General features: G+C 45.6%; 1 protein-coding gene across 2 annotated transcripts in view; it reads left to right on the top strand.

Moving 5' to 3' along the window:
* Positions 1-20,106, top strand: part of Etv6 (ETS variant transcription factor 6) — a 238,163-nt gene that overhangs the window by 204,157 nt on the left and 13,900 nt on the right. For both annotated transcript variants that reach the window (XM_057786286.1, XM_057786278.1), the window contains one exon: positions 10,261-10,806. In XM_057786286.1, the coding sequence (XP_057642269.1) occupies positions 10,261-10,806 (546 nt within the window). The remainder of the gene's footprint in view (positions 1-10,260; positions 10,807-20,106) is intronic.

The following is a 20,106-nucleotide window of genomic DNA, read 5'->3' as shown; positions in this document are numbered from 1 at the left end:
AGGTTGTGACATCTCTGTTATATATTTTTACTGTGTAAGATCTGAAGGGGCCAGAGAGCATATGGACATGTGCCAGACCACCTAGGTTCAGGGACTTTCTATCTCCCCAGTTGACCTGCTCTGTGTCTCAGGGACAAGTTAGTTCCTCCGTGTGTCAGAGAAGGAAAATAACAGTGCCTGCCTCATACGATGTAAGAAAGAAATTAATTAGAGCGAGAACGGCCCTCGGAAAAGCCCCTGTCAGCAGGCACCCAGTAAATGTCACTCATTGTCACTATTCAGCGTGTCTTCCCGTTACTTAGCTGAGTTCTTAATCATCCTTTTCTTGTAAATTCTTTGGAGGGGGGGTTGTTTCAAGATAGGGTTTCTCTCGTAACAGTCCTGGCTGCTTGGCTGTCCTGGAACTTGCTTTGTAGACCAGGCTGCCCTCAGACTCACAAAGATTCACCTGTCTCTGCCTCCCAAATGCTGGGATTAAAGGCGTGGTTTTTTTTTTCATGTAAATTCTTAATTGTGATAAAATACGCATAAACCTTGCAGCCTGGCCCATGTTTAAGCACATTCGAGTGAGGTTGAGTACCTCTGCATCAGTACAAAAGGTCCCTTTAGGTTTTGTTTTCTTTCCTTCCAATTCCAGGTTTCTTAACCACCATCTTTAAGAAGGGGCTCCATATGTTTGGCTCAGGTGTTGGATTCATGCACCTCAGGTGTAGCTAAGGCCTCTCTCCTTCCCTCTAACACCTGTCTGGACTAGCTGGGCACCATCTCCATCAGAATTGCTGTGGGACAGTGTTGGTCCTCACTGTTTGCAGAGCATGGCCTGTTTGGCCGTGGGCACTCATGTTGCCTCCTGGAACCTGGGGCTTGCTACACCCTCCCCTCCAGAACTTTCCTGTGAATCTACTGGCTGTCTCCTCTCATATTTGAGCATGAGAATAACCGTCTCACCCCTCTCCACGCTGTGATTCTGAAAGCTTGCAGCGGGTCATGAGAGGTCCCAGGGGATGAAGAAGAGGCCCAGCTCTCCACTTCCCATTCCCTCCCAAAAGAAGAGGAAACAGAGGCAATGACCCTTCCTTCCTGTTTTAGGGCAAGGGTCAACATGTCCCTGATCTTCTGACCTCCATCCTCTCCTCCTTGGCGTGTGTTTGCCATAGCAGAGGAAGGCACTGGACATGGTCTCTTGGTATCTCCCACCAGCCCTCAGTCTTCTTCCTCTGTCTGTTGAGTTTCTTGGGAGAGAGATTCCTATATGTGTGAGTAACTCCAGAGAAAGGCAGGAAGTCTTCAGGAAACTTAGAGAAAAGCTAGCCAGTCCCTTCAAGATCAGGAACTGGGGTCAGTGAATTTCATCTCTAAAGAAGGAAGTCTGCTCCTGGAAGGCTACTGATTGGCTGTCCTGACTCCAAGACTCTTTGTCTTCGTGCTGCCCTGACCCCAGGCTCTCTTAGTCATTACAGGCATAGACTTACCCTTACAGGTCTAATTGGCTCATCTCAAATTCTATCCATAGATTTCTTTTTCTTTTCCCTTCTTAAGACAGTGTCTCATGTAGCCCAAACTAGCCTCAAACTTACTATGTAGCCATGGATTGCCTTAAATACAGGTCTGCATCTCCATATCTGGTTTATGTAATGTTGGGGATCAAGTCCAAGGCTGTGTGCCTGTTGGACAAGCACTCTAACAACTAAACTACATCCAAGTCCCCCTTGATTTTTTATTTTTTGTGTATATGTGTTTTGCCTGCATGTATGCATATGTATGTCCCAATGCCTGCAGAGATCCTCCAGAACTGGAGTCACAGATGGTGTGAACCGCCACGTGGGGGCTGGGAACTGAACCCTGGTCCTCCACAGAAGCAGCCATCTCTCCAGCTGTCACCCACTCCCACTCCCTAGTCCCTTAAGTCACTTCCTTTGGCTGCTGTGTTGAAACTGCGAGAGAGCTCTCTGCTCTGTCACCAACTATGTCTGCAGACATGTAGATACTCAGTGCTGGCCCGCTGGGGGAGCTAACCCCACTACTGCCTGAGGGATGGAAGATGAATGAACCATTTCAGCCCCATCTATCAAACACTTCTACCATTTTAGGGTCTGTTGTTTTATCATACACTCCAGCCAGTCTACTTCTTAGGCCCTAAACGGAATTCAGGCGAGATGGCTAGACTATCAGTAGATAGTCAGTCTCCTGCCAAGCGCAGGTTGAACCTTGAAGAAGAGGAACAGGAAACAGGGATATATATGTTTTGCTAGGCTGCCATAATAAATACCACAAACTAGACAGCTGCAAACATGGTGCGTTAGTATGTGCTGTGCCAGAAGCCCATGTTCAGGGTTGGTCTCTTTGAGGGTGGAGAAGGAGGACATAGTCCAAGACTCAGTCTTGACTACAGAAGACTGGTTGGCAGTTAATGAACAGTGGTGCTTGTCTTGGAGGTTCTGCTTTGCTCTTTAAGTAATATTCTCCCTGCATGCCTGTGGCCATGCCCACAATCTCCTTTTTATAAGGGCACCAGTTATACTGATAGATAAAGTATTCTAGCTTCCCCTCTCTCGCTGTGACAACACCATGATTGAAAAACACTAGGACTAGAGCGACGGCTCAGGGGTTAGAAACAGCACTTGCAGCCAGGCGTGGTGGCACATGCCTTTAATCCCAGCACTTGGGATACAGAGGCAGGAGAATCTCTGTGAGTTTGAGGCCAGCCTCATCTACAGAATGAGTTCTGGGACAGTCAAGGCTATTACACAGAGAAACCCTGTCCCCAAAAACAGAATGAAGAAGAGCACTTGCTGTTCTTCCAGAGGACCCAGGTTCGGTTCCCAGCATCCATGTGGCGGTTACAACTCCCTGTAGCTCCAGTCCCGGGGTATCCAGTTCCCCCTTCTGGCCTCCACAGGCGCTGCATGAACATGGTGCACAGACATACATGCAAACAGAACACTCATACACATAAAATAAAAGTTTTAAGTAAATAAATAGAAAGCTAAACTAACCACTGAGGGGAGGGAAAGGGTTTGTTTCCACTCACAGGCTACATTCCCATAGCTGAAGGAAACCAGAGCTGGAACCCAATGCAGAAATCATGGCAGGATGGCCATTTTGTGTCTTCTTCCACCCAACAGCACCGTGGAGCCTCTGCCACACAGCTTGCCAGCTTTTCAGAGTTAGGACTCAGAAGAATGTTAGCTTTTCTTTTCTTTTATTCCTTTCTCAGTTACTGACCAAGAACTGTGTGTGTTTTCCCTGGCATTCTGAACTTTTTCACTTTTTCCGAAGCCCCTCTTCTTTTGCCACAAGACTGCTTGTTGAGCTCCCTTGCAAGGGGCAGCTTTCCTTCTGGTCTCCATTCCCCTTCTCCTGGCAGCAGCCAAGACAGACAGTCTGCCTTGTTGTTTTTACTAAACTTGTCCACATGCTTCCTTTCACAAAAAGAAGAAGAAACAGAGGAGGAATGTGTCTTGCTGGCTGTCTCCTAGGCTTAGTCCTAGGCTCGTACTTAGCTAGCTTTCTTAGACAGCCCAGAATCACCTGCCCAGGGAATGGTGCTGCCCACAGTGGACAATCAAGACAATCAAAAACCTCCACAGACAGGCCTGTGACTAATGTGATCTTTGCAGCCCCTCGATTGAGACTTTTCTCAGGTGACTCTGGGTTTTTGTCGAGTTCACTGGGGCATAAAATAGCTTCCTCTTAACTAATTAGGTCTTCAAGGAACTTCTTTCCAAATAAGGCCACATTCTGAGATCCTGAAAGTTAGAACCTATGAGTTTTGGGGTGTGAGAACAGAGTTCAACAGCCCAGTAATGGAACCAAGAGAATATGAGGCTATGTGTGAAACATAGTTTAAATTTCATTTCAGGGACCTGTATCTAGAGCCTTTAGTTTTTGTTTAGTTCTTTCTATCACTCATAGTTCCTGGTACTCTTTTACACACTGCTGAGGTGTGGTCCCCTCTGGAACACTGTACAACACAAGTGGCCAGATTTCTGGTGATTTCTCTGATTATCTGAGCCCGAGGATAGCATGGGGGTGACATGTGATGCCAACAGGTGTCATGTGACCTTGAGATGTTAGCAATAACCTTAGACTCATTCACTGTTTATAGTATGGCTGAATTGGGGCATTTGGATGAATTCAAGTAGAGATGGTAGAACAAAAGGATCAGGAATTCAAGGTCATTAATGTTTGTAGTGAGTTCAAGGCCAGTCTGATGCACTTGAGATTCTATATTAGTTACTTTTCTTATTGCTATGTCAGGATGCCCCCCCCAAAAAAAAAAATAAAATAAAACCTTAAAGGGAATGTCTGTTTTGGTTCCCATTGTGAAAGTACAGTCCATCGTTGTGGTCAAAGCCTGGTGGCAAGAGGGTGAAGCAACCAATCACATTGTATCCAAAGTCAGGGAGCAGAGAGCGTGAATGCTGGGCTTACTTCCCACTTCATTAAGTCTATAATCGTAGCCCATAGGATGGAGCCACCCACATTCAGGGTCTTCCCACTTATCTTAAAGCTTTCTGAGAACACCCGTAAACACACCCAGAGCTAGGTTTCCACGGTGACTCCAAATCCTATCGAGTTGACTGTCTAGACTAACCATCCAAGACCCTGGCTCAAACTCACGGGCATCTCTTCCAATAAAGTGATAGGAAAGAAAATAAGACCTCTTGTTCTCAGCTGAAGTCCTGCTGGATTTGTTTGCTTCAAAGAATGGGATCCTCTGTGCCTAACATCATTCATAAAGACAATAATCTAGGCTCAGAAAGCATGCATCAGCCAGAGTGAATATTCCTCACCAGGCTTTGGGCTTTTTCCTTCCATGCCTCCGTGCCCATACTCATTATGTGTAGCTCTCACCTCCTTCTTCCTTGTGCATTTCCCTCCACTATCAAGACCTTCAGAACCAGGGTGGTGTGGACAGTTTCCCAGTTTTCCAGTTGAGCAACTTACCAAGCACAAACCCAGACATCAAGGCCAAATAAATAAATAAATTTTAAAAGCCTTAGACAGAAGATCCCTACATCTGAGGGATTTTATGCACCCACTGTCCAGGCAGCAACTTCCTGTGTCCAGAGCTCCTCTGCCTGCCGGCTCTGGTCTCTTAAGTTTCCACACTCGGCTGCCAACTTGTAATAACAGAGCAGCAGGCAGCAGGCAGCAGGGCAGGAGCATCAGAGCCACTCCATACGTGGGTGCAGGCGCTATGTTCTGAAACAAAGCTTGGAAGGTCTTGTCACAGGCCTCTCGGCCTTCACGGTGGCTGTGCCCAGACCACTAGGAGCCGGGAATTAAATACCCTCGGATCCACTAGTCTACGGTTAATGTTATCATCTTCATCAAATGCTTCCTCTTGCAGCGGTGTCTGCAGAGAAATAAATAAATAAAGCTCCTCCACATCTTGTTCCTGCCCAGGATCCCGAGGCTAAAGTCCAGTCTGAGTTGAATTATCCGGAGCGCTGTCTCCTTCCTTCCCTCATTGTTCCCCGAGCTCTGGGCAGGAACAGAGAGTGAACTCTCTCCAGGACATTACATCAGTTCCCCCTTTCCCCTTGGCATGAAAATGCTTCCACCCCAGCCCTCCCTGACTTCCTAAGGCTTGCCCCAACTGCACACACACACCCCAGCCTTGAAGCCAGGACATCAAAGAGAACCTGCAGGTAACCCAATTATTGACCAACGCCTGCGTCTGTTTTGTAATTTAGAAGACAGGAAATGGTTTCCAGAAATGGGATTTTTTTTTCTTCTAGTACACGGTCTCCATGATCTTGTTAAACCTTAGTAATCTTTTAAGTAAGGAGAGCCATCTTGTAAGCAAAGAGAGATATTTAGAAAATTTTTGAAAGTCAGAATGAAACTGTCCTTACTTTTTAGTAACCACACTCTGAGGAAAAAAAATATAAATTTCTTTATGGGTGGCAGAATTTAGGCACTTATTAGCTATGAAAAGAATATTTACCTTGTCACCAAAAATCACTTCTTTCATAGACATTAAGATTTAATTAGATATAAGATAACATTATTGAGTCAATACCAGAAGTAAAATGAAGCAAATGGTGCGTATCATTCCAACCTGTATCTGGGCAAGATTTGCAAGGACTTCAAAAAGAAACATTTAGATGGACATAGTAGTTCATGTCTATAATCCCAACGCTTATGGGGCAGAGACAAGAGGATTGCTTTGAGTTTGGACTGCTACAATGTAAGAGCCTATCTCTTAAAGAAAGAACCAGGCAATGGAGGCACATGCCATTAAAGCCTGGCAGTCAGTAGGCAGGAGCAGGTAGATCTCTGTGAGTTCAAGCCCACCCTGGACTACAGAGAAAGTTTCAGGACAGCCAGGGCTACACAGAGAAACCCTGTCTCAAAAAGAGGAAGAAAGAAAAAAGAACAGAAGGCAACAAAAGAACAACACTTTTATAATAAAAACTATCAAACCCCTATAGAGAGGTAGAAAAGACCACGTAGGGAAGCAGCCTGTGTCCACAGCCACCGTCAAGAATCAGTCACCAGCCGGGCGGTGGTGGCGCACACCTTTAATCCCAGCACTCGGGAGGCAGAGGCAGGCGGATCTCTGTGAGTTCGAGGCCAGCCTGGACTACAAGAGCTAGTTCCAGGACAGGAACCAAAAGCTACGGAGAAACCCTGTCTCGAAAAATCCAAAAAAAAAAAAAAAAAAAAAAAAAGGATCAGTCACCACTAGACTGTTTCCCCCATACCTCATCTGGCCCTTTGCCCCCCAGTGTGTCATATCCCCCATAAATACTTCTGGATAGGCCCAAAATGATAAAGGCCATTTATATAATCAGAATGAACCCAGAGCCTCAGCTCAACCCCAGTAGCTCCTCCGCACACCGTTCCAGTGGCTGGAATATGTTGTATATAAGTGTGAAGCAGCCTCTAAGAAGGGGCCTCAAGATTGCAAGTGGCTGGTGGATGTCCCTCTTTAGAGCAGGTGGTCATAATGTAACAGCGGCATAATGCCTGTTGGCTGCCTTTGACTGTCCTTTATAAGAGGCTTGGATACAAAGTTTAGATTTGGGTTACTTTTTTTTAAGTTGGTTGTTTTTTGTTTTTCCAGATTTTGGAGTGTTTTACTTACAGTAGAACAGGTTGGTGATGAGGCCCATGTCTAAACGCAAAATCTATTTGTACTTCGTACACACGCTACACGTGTAGCCTGAAGGAAATTTGATAGGCTATTTTTCGGTTGTTTTGTTGACGAAACAAATCTCAGTGATGCGGCCTCTTCCGCGGACGGCATTCTGTAGGCCCACTCAGCAAGTTTCAGATTCTGGAGGGTTTGGATGAAGAATCTTACTCTTCTTCTGATCTTTTTTCCGGCCGCCCCCATGCTGCATTCAAGATTTCTACCGCACACAGCACTGATTTTTGAGAAAAGGTCAGGCTTAAGTTCAGTATCTAGTCCAAGCTGGCTTTAAACTGCTGGCAGTCCCCCTGCCTCAGCTTCCCAAGTGCTAACATTACAGGCATACACCTCCACACCCTGCGCAGACTGTCTCTTTTCTCATGACCTTCAACGGTTTTGCTGTCAAGCGCTGGGGCGTGATTTCCATTGTGTATAAGCAGCTTGGGTTTGCTGAGCTTGTGGAGTTTCCTAGTTTGTTTTTGACATTGTACCTCTTCAATTTGGCCATTATTTCTTCCCCGTCCCCTCCCACCCCTTCTTTCTGTACTTGGCTAGTGGATGTTGTGACTTGTGGTTAATTTTATTAAGTCACTAATCCTTTCCTCTCATCTCCAGTATGCTAGGAAGTCTGTCTAGTCTACTCTTACATTTCATATAATGTGATTTTTGGTTCTAGAATCTTCATTCTTCTTTCCCAGGTCTCAGCTTTCTGTTTTGACAGTTCCTGTATGTCATTACTCATTGTGACTGATGTCTCTGGAATACTTTATAGCTACCTTAAATTCCTTTAAAGTCTCTTTAGCTGATCCCATCAGAGTCGCAGAATCTGTTTCTGTTGGTGGCTTTTTAATAATAGATCACATCTTCTAAGTCTAGAAAAGCCGTGTTTTGATACAGAAGTTTATAGACTGTAGAGACTTTGGGTTTTGTTGTATTCTCCTGAAGAGTATAGACTCATAGTCTTTCCGGCAGTTAATTTAGTAGCCAGTCACTTGCAGTGTGTGGAGGCCAATTTTCATTTCACTGCAGCAAGTCTCCCTCAGTTTTGCCTTTAGCTCTCAGTAAGGCGCCTTTGTTCTGTAACACAGGATCTGCCACACTAACGTGCGGCCATGCTTGGTTAAAGGACAACCTGGGGTGTTGATGGAGCCGTTAGCTTAATGAGACTCAATCCCTGACCTGCTTCTCCAGTCCAGTGGCCAGGAGCTGAGACCTCTCATAATTTCCAGCCCCACAGACGTGGCTTTTGAGTCTCCCCTATGTGTGTGTTGTTCAGGAGTCAGGCAAGAACTTGAGGAACATTGGTGTGCTGGGTTAGTAGCTCTTCTCTCTGGCACTCTACCCTTGATGAGGGTTCCACACATTTCTGCCATCTGGGCATCCACTTGTGTCCTGGAAGCTCACATGGCTTTCTCTTATGCTGCACTGATAAGGGTACTCCTGTGGGAAAACTTCCCAGACCTTGTTCTATGAAGAATAAAGACCCTCGTGTTTTTGTCTACTTGGGGTCACTGTCCAATATCCTTACATGGCTTTTTTGAGTGTCTTATATCCAGTTTCTATAAAGTCTGTCCATAGGAGATTTAGTCTGAGGGATCCACTGCCTTTATTGCTACTGGAACCTCTCTTCCTCTTGTCAGATGAATGGTGGCAGGTTTTAAATCCTTTACTATCCCTTTTATTTCTGACCATATTGCCTGAATCCCTGTCTTCAGCAAAGTATTGAGCTGTCTCTCATTCCTTTTTCCAGTTTATTAGTACTCTGCTGTTTAGTGATTTAGATTATTAAACAAGTGTCCTATGATATTTGTCCCAATGAGTAAGGGTTTTTAGAATTTATGGCCACAGATCCTACAATAGTCATGAAACAGATACTGTCCCTTCCTCTCACTCTGGTGAGCCACAGTCAGTGTTTCTTTTGTTCACTGTCTCGCATGATTAAGGAAATGTAGTAAGATTTTTTTAAAGAAAAAAATACTCCATTTTCATGCCAACCCAGTATAAGCCTTAAGGGAACCCCCACCTCTTTCTCTGACTGCTGACCCTGGTAGAGGCCCAGTTCCCCTTTTCAGGTTCGTCATATAGCCAAAGGTGAAATCTTTGACATCATTTTGACACTTAGAACTGTGGATAAGTCTGTGACCAGAGTGGGGATCGGTAGAAGTGCTCATTCTTCTGCTGAGACTGTCCCAGGAATACACATGGCCAGAGTACCCCTTGAAGAGAGACGTGAGCTCTTAGGTTTTTATGAACAGATACATGCTCTGAGCTTTAGCGGGAACCCAAATCACCTGTGAGTTGGTCCATGTTCAGCCCAGCCCCACTGCTACTTCAGTTATTCACTTCCGGTGTTGCCCTCAGCAGAGTGTACATTCAAGTTCAAAGGAGAGCATGTGTTGTTGAGGTGCCTGTGTACCCCATCCTTCCTACTCTGAGCCCATGTAAGATCAGTGCATTCAAGGGCAAGCTTCTAAAAACTCTCTCAAGTACAAAATCACCATTCAGTAAAACAGGAATTGTTGCTGTTGACAGCAGGTTTCTGGATGATTTTATACCCTGGGGTCTGTGTGGCACAAAGTGCTATAACACATGCAGATTTTAGACTCTGATTCTAATCCTTTACCCATTGGCAACATGGCGTGGGGTAAGTTGCCTGTGACTCGGTGTTATCATCTGTAAAACAGGAATAATAGTGTATCTCCCTCTTAAGAATGTTCAAGTTTTAAGTAATCAAATCCAGTACCTCTGAGTCACCAGCAGTCGTCATTATTCTCAGCAGTAGCACACCTGGAGAAGATGGAAATATAAGCTCACCAGAGCCTCTGGAGAGGGAAGCGCACAGAGGAGTCGAGCGAGGACGAGACACAGAAGGGAACCGGGTTCCTTCTGGTTAGCAGGCACTAACAGATGCTGGATGGAATGTCAATGGGCATTCCTAGCTTGTCTGGGGTAGGAAAGCCATTTCAAGTATGTTTTGTTTGAGCACAGGGAAAGTCACGGGAGTCTGGGTCGGAGGCGCTCTGTGGACCAGTACAGCAGCCCAGAGAACAACTGAGAGGTACCAGGACTGCAGGCTTACTGCCATCAGTGATTGTCGTTTCTTTTGCCCACAGATAACTGTGTCCAGAGGACGCCCAGGCCACCTGCAGAGAGTGTGCACCACAACCCTCCCACCATTGAACTCTTACATCGCCCTAGGTCACCCATCACCACAAACCACAGGCCTTCTCCTGACCCCGAGCAGCGGCCCCTGAGGTCCCCTCTGGACAACATGATCCGCCGCCTCTCGCCAGCTGAGAGGGCCCAGGGGCCAAGGCTCCAGCAGGAAAACAACCACCAGGAGTCCTACCCCTTGTCAGTCTCTCCTATGGAGAATAATCACTGCCCAGCATCTTCGGAGTCCAACCCGAAGCCCTCCAGCCCCTGGCAGGAGAGCACCCGAGTGATCCAGCTGATGCCCAGTCCCATCATGCACCCTTTGATCCTGAACCCCCGGCACTCAGTAGATTTCAAACAGTCCCGGCTCTCCGAAGATGGGATGCATAGGGAAGGGAAGCCCATCAATCTGTCTCATCGGGAGGACCTGGCTTACATGAACCACATCATGGTCTCCGTGTCCCCGCCTGAAGAGCACGCCATGCCCATCGGGAGAATAGCAGGTGAGTGAGTGAGCTTGGCCCCCTCACAGCCAGCCCTTCACCGAGCAGCAGAAGTCAGGTCACACCCTGCCCGGTGTAACGTGCCTGCAAAGGTTTGGGGAGGACAAGGGAGGCTTCTGCTTGCATGAGACAGAGTCCCTAATGGCCTGCTTAATGAGCCACTGGGAAGAGAGGAGTTAATGAGCCTCAGAAATGTTAAGGAACGAATGTCCTCCATCCAGATCCCAAGGAGAATCACCTCAAATCACGGCCAAGCGAAGAAAACATTTAAAATCAAAGGTTTATGAGTGCTCTAATGGCCCCATCCTGAAGTTTCCAGGTGCTAATTAATGACCAGACACAGCGTAAGGAACCTTTGTCTCAGATGCGTGCCTGTAATTCTGTCCTGTGGGCAGCTCCCCAGTGCTGCTTTCCCCTGGGGAAAGGAGGTGAAATTGGGATTGGGGTATTAGGCAGGTGTTGCTAGTGGTTTAGACAGAGCAAACCCACTCCCACATTCTTTTTCAGTGAAGTTAGAAAAACCCAAATGGCTCTCCTAACAAGAAACCAAGGAGGGTGGGTGAGATTCTACCAATTAGAATTCTGCTAGCCTGCCCCCAGTTTTCATGGAGTTGTCCAGGAGGCCTGTGCAAGTTTGGCAAGGTGAAGTCTTTGCCTGGAGGTTGTTTCTCCGTTCATGAGACATCACGGGGTACCTGTACATACAGATGAATGCATCCAATGTACCACCTACAACACTGATTTAACACACAGCGTCTTCTCCCTTGTAGAATTGCACACACGCATGTGCACCCACATACAGAACAGGAGAAAATAGGTACTGAAAGTGTGACTCGGTAGTACAACGCATGTCCAGCGTGCATAACGCCCCAAGCTTTGATCGTCAGAACCTTGGCGGCAGCAGCAAAACAGCAGCTGTCTGTGACTTGCTTGCCTTCAAAAAGCTATGAAACTTGGAGTGTGCTTGGGATTGAATTCCCAACGGTCCTATGAGTTTAGTGATGGGGGTGTAGGACATGCCGTAAAATGGGGCTAGTCATGAGCTGTTTGGTGGTTAGGTGGGGGGAGTGGAGGCATGGGGGTTCGTGTCATTTTTCTGCTTACACATGAGGTTTGCTTGCTTTAATAATGAAGAAACTATAGGATGGGTGGTCAGGGGCCAAAAAAGCGGGGGGAATCTTCTGGAAACATGCATTTTCCCAGACAAACTGGAGGAAAAGGATGAGGCGAGCTGATGATGGATGGAAACAGCCTTAGCTGCATCCTGTCTTGGTTCCTTCCCTACCCGGGGTTCTCAGATCCCATCGCTTGTGTACAATTCTCGGGACAGCCCTTTTGAGGTTGAATTCCTTTGGTGTACATGGCTCATTGGTACAGGGGAAACCACAAAGCAGATCCAGCTCCAAAGAGACCAAGGCTCTCCCCAAGGTCAGATGAGGGTTGGGTGGCCTTGTTGTCCCTTGGTTGTTGTCTGCAGTACTGTCCTTGAGGGCCTGGCTGCCTTGTCAAGGTTTGGCATGTCTGCTTTCATCCCACCACAGACTTCTTGAGAATCCGAAGATAAGCATGTAAGTCCAGAACGACGATGTGCGTGAGAGAAGGGAGAGAGGAAGGGAGGGAGGGGTGAGAAAATTGTTCAGACATACATAGCATCTTCCCCTTGTAAGCTGCACACCTGTTTCGTTGAATCCTACCACCACTTTTAGAACCATATAGTCAAACATCAGTGGTATAATGAATATAGGCTCACCAGTTAAGATGCAACTGGAGGTACCAGTAAGTGATTTTAGTCAGTCTCACAAAGGCAGAGTATCATCTTATCTCACATTTGTGGGTCTTCAATCTCATATAGATACTTAAACTCATATAGGTACAGGCGTGGAAATATAAGAAACTATGTAGGGTAGCAAACAAAATGAACAGGAAGGGAAGGGGGAAAGAAAGCGGAGGTAGCAGGTATGGTGGAAATGCTCAATTACATTGTATACTTGCACAAAAGTGGCCTTATGCTACCTGGTGTAATACAAATAAAGCCCCGTGGAATAGTCGGTCAAGTGATAAACCTCGGTATCCGCAGAGGCTTTGTCTTGAGGACACTTAGAAAGACCTGGTTTCTGTTTTTCCTTGACTCTAGGAAGACAGAATGTTCTAGAAGATAGTCTTAGGTAGGACCAGATCTTTCAGGGACAATGCATTCTTTCCTACAGATGACTGATTGAGTCCCATACAAATGTATATTAATATTCTTATGATCTTTGTAAATATTGTAAAATCTCCAAGTATGTACATTATCAACCATACCCAAATTGCAGATGAGCCACTTTAACTGACAGGCATTGCTTTTGCAGGGATGAAATGCTGGGGTGGGGTTGGGTGGTCACTGAGGTCCTGTTCTACAAGTCCACAATCTGATGCTGAATCTTGGTTCTGCAGAGATGACAGACAACCCCATACTCTGCCCATTTGTAGGATCCCCCTACCCATGTCCCCCATCCGTCTATCTTCCTGGGCTCCTAAGAGCTTAGTAAAAGAGATTCCGTTTGTTGAAGGTCAAATTCTGTGAGTCACTGCTGTTTCTGCTGTAAGGCCTGTCTACTGAGCACCAGAGACGCCTTTACAGACGCTCTGTTAGATGAGAAAAGGTAGCTCCTTGAAGCCCTTTAATTGAGCACAGCACAGGAAGAGATGAAAGTGCTGCCAAATGTCACACTGATGAGTAATTTAGCTGGAGGGTGTAGACAGAAACACTACTTAGCAGTGTGGAGCAAAACACAAGCCCAGATTCTTACCATTCCAATATGATTGGCTTGGGTATGGGAGGATTTAGACCTTCAGACAGGTAAGAGGGCTGTGTGCTGCACTCTTACGGGGTGGGAGTTCACAGAGGCAAAAGACTCAGTCTTTGACATAAGAGACCTGAGCATAGTTCACTAAAAGTAAAGACTGTGATGCGTACAGGTCTTATGATTCCTACTGAGCGCCACAGGAGGTCCGGATTGCCTTTCAGATGGGCTTTAAAGAGTGCTCAACTGGGCAGGGTATGGGGAATCTGTCTTTAATTCCAGCACTTGGGAGGCCGAGGCAGGCAGATCTGTGGGTTCAAGGCCAGCCTGGTTAACATAGCAAGACCTTGTCTCAAAATACAATTTTTAAATAAATAATAAAAATACTGCTTAGACTGTGGAGAGTAAAGAGAAAGGGGCCATTCTAGATGGAGAAAACTCAGGACAAATACAAGATATGAAACCCCGTGTTCTCTTCATTTTCTAGTAGAGATATGAGGCCAAGAGCTCAAGTCTATTTGAGTCAATTAAAAAAAAAAATCACGGGGGCTGGAGAAATGGCTCAGAGGTTAAGAGCATTGCCTGCTCTTCCAAAGGTCCTGAGTTCAATTCCCAGCAACCACATGGTGGCTCACACCCATCTGTAATGAGGTCTGGTGCCTTCTTCTGGCCAGCAGGCATAGACACAGACAGAATATTGCATACATAATAAATATTAAAAAAAAAATCACGTTTCATAAACTCTTCTGAAAAAAAAAAAAGGTAATCATGCAAGTAAAAGACCACATAAGCTATGACAGTTTACCCTGGGTATTAACCATATAAGAAAATTTAGTAGGTGGTTGGCACTTTAAATACAAATTAAATCTATTTAAATACAATATGTTTTTAATTTTTATTTTGAAGATTATAGGAGGGGTTGTTATTAAGAGTTTGGGGTGCTGGAAAGGTACCTCAGAGATGGCATGTTTAGGTAGCATACACAAGGCCAGTTTAAGACGTTGGAGAATTCGTGGTAGAACATTTCACAGGACAGTTTCCTGGGTCCTGTCCATTGACCAGTCCATGGTTTATACAACATTGGGCTTCTTTCTGTCCGTATTTTCCACTGTCATCAGGAAGGGTTTGGGGAGGGAAGTGGGAAGTATCTGTCAATCTCCTCCAACTTTTACCCACATGCAGAAGAAGCTTAGGGTGTGCTTCCCCCCGCCCCACCCCATTTAGTTTCAGAAGCATCGAGTGCATTGGCCATGCGTACAGAGCTATAGCTGATGAGAGTGACGTCATGTGGTGCTGGGGGCTAAGTTCCCAGTGTGCACAGCAGCCCCCACCCTTTAGCTGCAGCTTCAGTTACATGAAATGGGAAATTCCAGAAAGCAGCTATTTAAATAACTCACTATGAAGCGTCATTGCAGTTGTAATATTTTATTACTGATGCTTTGTCAGTCTCCTGTATGTAATTTATAAATCAGACATCATCATAGGCATGTATAGATGGGAAAAATAATACTGTATGTTCTGTGTATTGACTCAGTGAGAACCATGGTTTCCATGGTTTCTGGTACCCACTGCAGACCTTGGAAAGTGTCCTCTGCTGGTAAGCATCAGGCTTTGTGTTAGAGTCCCTTCTTAGGACTAGATGAGCTCACCAGAAATGACTTTCCAGGTAAACCTGAAGACGGAGACCAGTCATAACAGCCTCAAGTATGTTTTCCCATTCTACCCAGAGATTTCCCAGCAAGGATTGGAAGCCTTGGCCAAATCCAGCCACCACCTGATTTTGTAAATAAGTTTACTGGGGACAGCTCCACTTAGGTTAAATGATTGTCTGTGTCTACTTTCAAACCATAGTTCAAGCATGAATACAATTGAGTTGCTCCAGAGAGCCTATGGCCACAAAGTCTTAAATATTAACCAGTTGACCTTGTGCATAAAAAGTGGGGTGCCCCGTGTTCCCCATCACTATTCCCATGAGCAGTCGTTATGCCGAGAACCTCAGACATAACAGGCTGATGAAGCAGTCTTTCTGGCGAGGGCATACTTGCACTTGAGGTGATGAGGCATGTCAGAGGCATGTGCAAGAGCAATAACAAATGATGTAAGAGAGTAGACAAGTTCAGGTCTGCAGGCTATGCTCGGAGAACAGTACAATACAGTTGCAGTAGCATCATTAACATAAAATAAAATACAGCTCAGTAACAGATTCTTTGTACATTTGAATTTGTAGTCACACGTTTGTTCATTTATTCAAAAATTATCCTGTCTTTTTTATGTGTAAGACATTGTTCTAGGTGAAAGACACAAGGCTGCCTTGGACTCCCGATCCTCCTACCTCAACCTCCTGAGAGTTGGAATTGCTGGTGGACACCATCACATTGGACTCAGACAAACTTTTTAAAAAAATTTTAAGTTAGGTCATTTTGATTTTCTCTTCAGTAGATTTTCTTTTTGTTCTTTACTTGACCGTAATTGGCAGATACGGTTCGTTTGTTTGAGATAGGGTAGCCCGTGCTGTCCTCAATTCCTGGCTCAGCGTGCTGAGCTCGCAGGCTCGAACCACCACATCCAGCCTCCTGGTTCATTATTAGCTCATTCACTACACAAGAGTGGGGACATTGGTCAAAGTCCATAACCAGGATGGCAGAATCTTTCCTTTCTTGTGTGTACCTCACACCTCTTGCTGCACTCTCCCAATTTTGTCAAACTTGACCTTCTTTCAAGATGCTGTTGGTCAATGGAATCATGATCCCACAGCTGATAAGACTGAGAATTCCCTCCCACTTCAGGAGCCCCTCACTCCCAACTCCTCAGTGACAGAGTTCATGACAGTCTTCCAGATCCTCAGCTCTTTGGGGAAACTTGAAGAATGCTTACCTTCAAGATATCTTCAGCATGTGACTAGGGGGACATGAGCCTCATATCATGCTTGTCACGGGCCCACACGGTGTACTTTCATGATTTGGCTTACTGACTGGAGGAGCTATTTGTAGAGAAACTCAAGTCAGAAAGCCTCCAGAGCGAAGCAGTGTGGAATATGGGAAAGACCCCTAAAATTGCAGGTCATTTGTGGGGTAGAATAGAAACCTAATCAGTAATAGTTTCCTAAAGTATACACACCTGTGAAGGCCATCTAAAAGAAATTAGATATTTATTTGGCTAGTAAATAAATAGCTATTTGGCTGTTTAAAAAGTATGTGGCAATAAATAAAATGACTCTTAATGACATTCTGCTATATTCAGATCAGAGCCTTGTTCAGCCATCATCAAAGAAACTTCCTCCCGCAACAGATGGGAACAAATACAGAGACCCACAGCCAGATTATATGCAGAGAGTGAAAGACCTTAGAACACTCAACCCTAAACAGAATGTCTCCATCAAATCCCTCCCCTTAGACCTCAGGGAACCCCATGGAAAAGGAGGCAGAAGGAGTAGAAGAGCCATAGGGGATGGAGAACACCAAGAAACAAGGCCGCCTCTGAGTCAATAAAATCAATATACAGTGACCTCACAGACCATGGCAGCCTGCACAGGTCTGCATCCAGCCCTCTGCATATAAAATGCGGCATCCACTTTAGTGTTTTTTTTGTTGTTTGTTTTTTTTTTTTTTTTGGTTTTTCGAGACAGGGTTTCTCTGTGTTTTTAAGGGATTCCTGAGTATGTGAGTGTGTGGGTCCCTGATTTTTGTGCTTTCTCTTGGTCCCTTTTACTTCTGTTTGTTCGTTCGTTCATTCATTCGTTTGTTTGTTTTGTCCAATTCCAGTGTGTTAGCTTTTGTTTTATTATTATCTCTTAGAAGCTTATTAGTTTTTAATAAGAGAAAGGGAGTGGATCTGGATGGATCTGGATGGATCTGGATGGGAGGGGAGCTGGAGAGAAGTGGAGGAGTAGAGGGAAGGAAAAGTGTGATCAGGACTTAGATGAGAAAAAAAAATCTACTTTCAGTAAAAGGGGAGAAAAGAAAATAAATCTCAGGGACTGTGGTGGGAGGCTTGGCCCCGGAGACCCTGGGGCAGTAGAGGACACACACTGTACTCAGCCTCCCACCTGCCTTCTCCATTTCCTTCCCAGAAATTCTGAGTGTGAGCAACTTCAAATGAGACTTTGGATTTTCCCCCTCTGTAAATGAGCGTCAGGAGTAGCCTTCAACAAGAATAAACAAAAAGTCATAAAAAATGAGGGAACAAGTCTTTGCTAAGCTTTACGCGTAAGAGGTGAAGGTCTCACATGAGTTCAGAGGACGGAGTTATGGGAAGTCTCCATCAACCAAAGGATCCCATAGTTGTGGGATATCTCCATCAGCCAAAGGATCCCACAGTTGTGGGATGTCTCCATCAGCCAAAGGATCCCATAGTTGTTTTGCACGCACTGAAAGAGCAACCCTGTCCTGCACCATCTCAGGGACTGAGCCTCTGGAACCCTCAGCCCAGAGCCCTCTCTTGGTGTAGGGTCTGTGTAGTATTAGAGAGCCAGGGCATCCCCAGGAAAGCAGGGTGGACCTGTGTTACGCATTCTCTGAGGTCCGCAGGATGGAATGCAGCTCTTGGGTACTGGAGAAGAGCTAATACTCCAGGCTTGTCTCCTTTCTTATCTGTAACACTGGGATAGTGCACGTTTCTGAACAGTTTTGGCTGATAATAAAAGACCAGGGGACTACATCACATGAGTGGGTTAGCGCCCACAGGTCAGCAGCGTCCCTTCTCCGCTTCACCACAAAGCTGTCACACTGTGGCTTGAAGAGATAGGAGGGGCACCCCGGATGCAGCCAGCACAGGGCTCCATCCTAAGCTAGCACCAGCATTGGCAGGAGGAGGCAGGGTCTGTATCAAGTGAGGCCACCCCACAAAGTGTATCCCTCTAGTCCTCTCCCCAACTTCCTTCTGGATTTACCTTGATGTTCTCTGTCCCCTCCATTTTGCTTGGTGTCCCTTTTAGAGGAGGTGGATAAGATAATGGATAAGACCTGGGGAGACCATTTCCTCCATCTGGAATGTTCTAAGTGGTTCTGACTTCTCACATTCTGGCTAAGGCTCTGCACTCTGTTTTCAGTGTGAAATCAAAGAGTTTTAAAGAGAAGGAATGTTCAGGGTGCTGTTTTCAAAAAATAGAGCAAGCAACAGCAGTGTTGCTGGGAGGAAATGGTGCATGGGACTTGGGAAGATTGTAAATTTCTGCTTATTTAAGTCTCCGTGTGCCTGTAATGTCCTCACCTCTCTGCTGTCCCTGGATAGAAATCCAGAGGCTGCAGCCATCTATAGCAAAGCAGAAGTACTTCTGGCCTCCAGCTACAGGCTGTATCTCACTGGGATGTGAATTTGAGCCCAGTGTCCCCTTTTCTCCTGCTGTATAACTAACCAGACATGGGAGAGCCAGCTTGTTTGCAGCCACATGACACCAGGAACCATCAAGGTGTCTCCTGTTGTCTGTCCCCACCGCACCCTTCCCCAGTGTGCACTCACAGTTTCTGATTTCCTGCACCACAGCAAACCACAAGCAGGTGTCCATCCTCAACACACAGCTGGTAATGCTGGATCTGTAGGCTCTACTTCTGGGCCATTGCAGAACAAACACAGAGGGAAGAAGGGTGCCATTATGGCAGATGGACTCCTTAATGCCCTGAATCTGCGTTCCTGTAAACTGAACACCCCAACTTCCACACGCTTGATATTTAGGCCAAAGAACGCTTTGACGTGGGGACTTGTCCTGTGCAGCCTTAGCCAAAAGCACCTCTGTGCACCCCAGCCCTAACAACTGCAGGTGTCTTCAGGCATTGCCAGATTCCCCAGGATGGAAAAATCACCCCTCCGCTCAGAACAGTGGCTCTTGCAAGTTAGCTGTCACTTCTTATTTATCTTACTGTACCTGTTCTGGTGCTGAACTTTCAACAAACTTAGCAATCTTGAGATCATCAGTTTTTGAAACTTCACCAGAGACTCTCAACTGTGTCCCATGGTAATGCATACTTAAACCCATGGTACTGGCCAGGTTCATAGAGTGTCGCTTAGAATTCTATTTCAGCCAGGAATACAACATAAAATAACTTTCTTAGAAACTTTCTGGTAAGTTAAATTATTCTCCATCATTACACATTCCCTTTGTCTATAATTTGACCTGCCTACTCAAAATTTTTAAATACAGGTTTTGTCTAACAGGGATTTTATTTTATTTTTTTTAGAAGCCATAATGGTTAAATGTGAATTGCCCATCTTTTTTACAGTCTCCACTCTGTGAGTTTATACAAAAAGTCTAGTAGGAGACAGCCGTGGGAGTAAAACTATTTCCCCCTAACCACAGGAAAGGATTTTTACAATACTTCTTAGAGGCGCAGAGCCGGGTACCTCACCCATCAGGAAACAGGGAACTGTTCCTGCAGTTGGAAAGTGGCTTTATCTGAAATAATCCATTCCATAAACTTCCTCTAAAGGAGAGATGATCCAACTGATGGGCATTTCTTTAAAATACTCAAATGTCCTTATATGGAAAAAGGACCCTTGTCTTAGTTTCTTTTCCTTTTGCTTT

The sequence above is a fragment of the Chionomys nivalis genome, chromosome 1 (assembly GCF_950005125.1).
Source record: "Chionomys nivalis chromosome 1, mChiNiv1.1, whole genome shotgun sequence".
In the NCBI taxonomy this organism is placed as follows: domain Eukaryota; kingdom Metazoa; phylum Chordata; class Mammalia; order Rodentia; family Cricetidae; genus Chionomys; species Chionomys nivalis.
The sequence above is the reverse complement of the archived record's forward strand: the minus strand, read 5'-3'. Positions and strand labels throughout refer to the sequence as shown.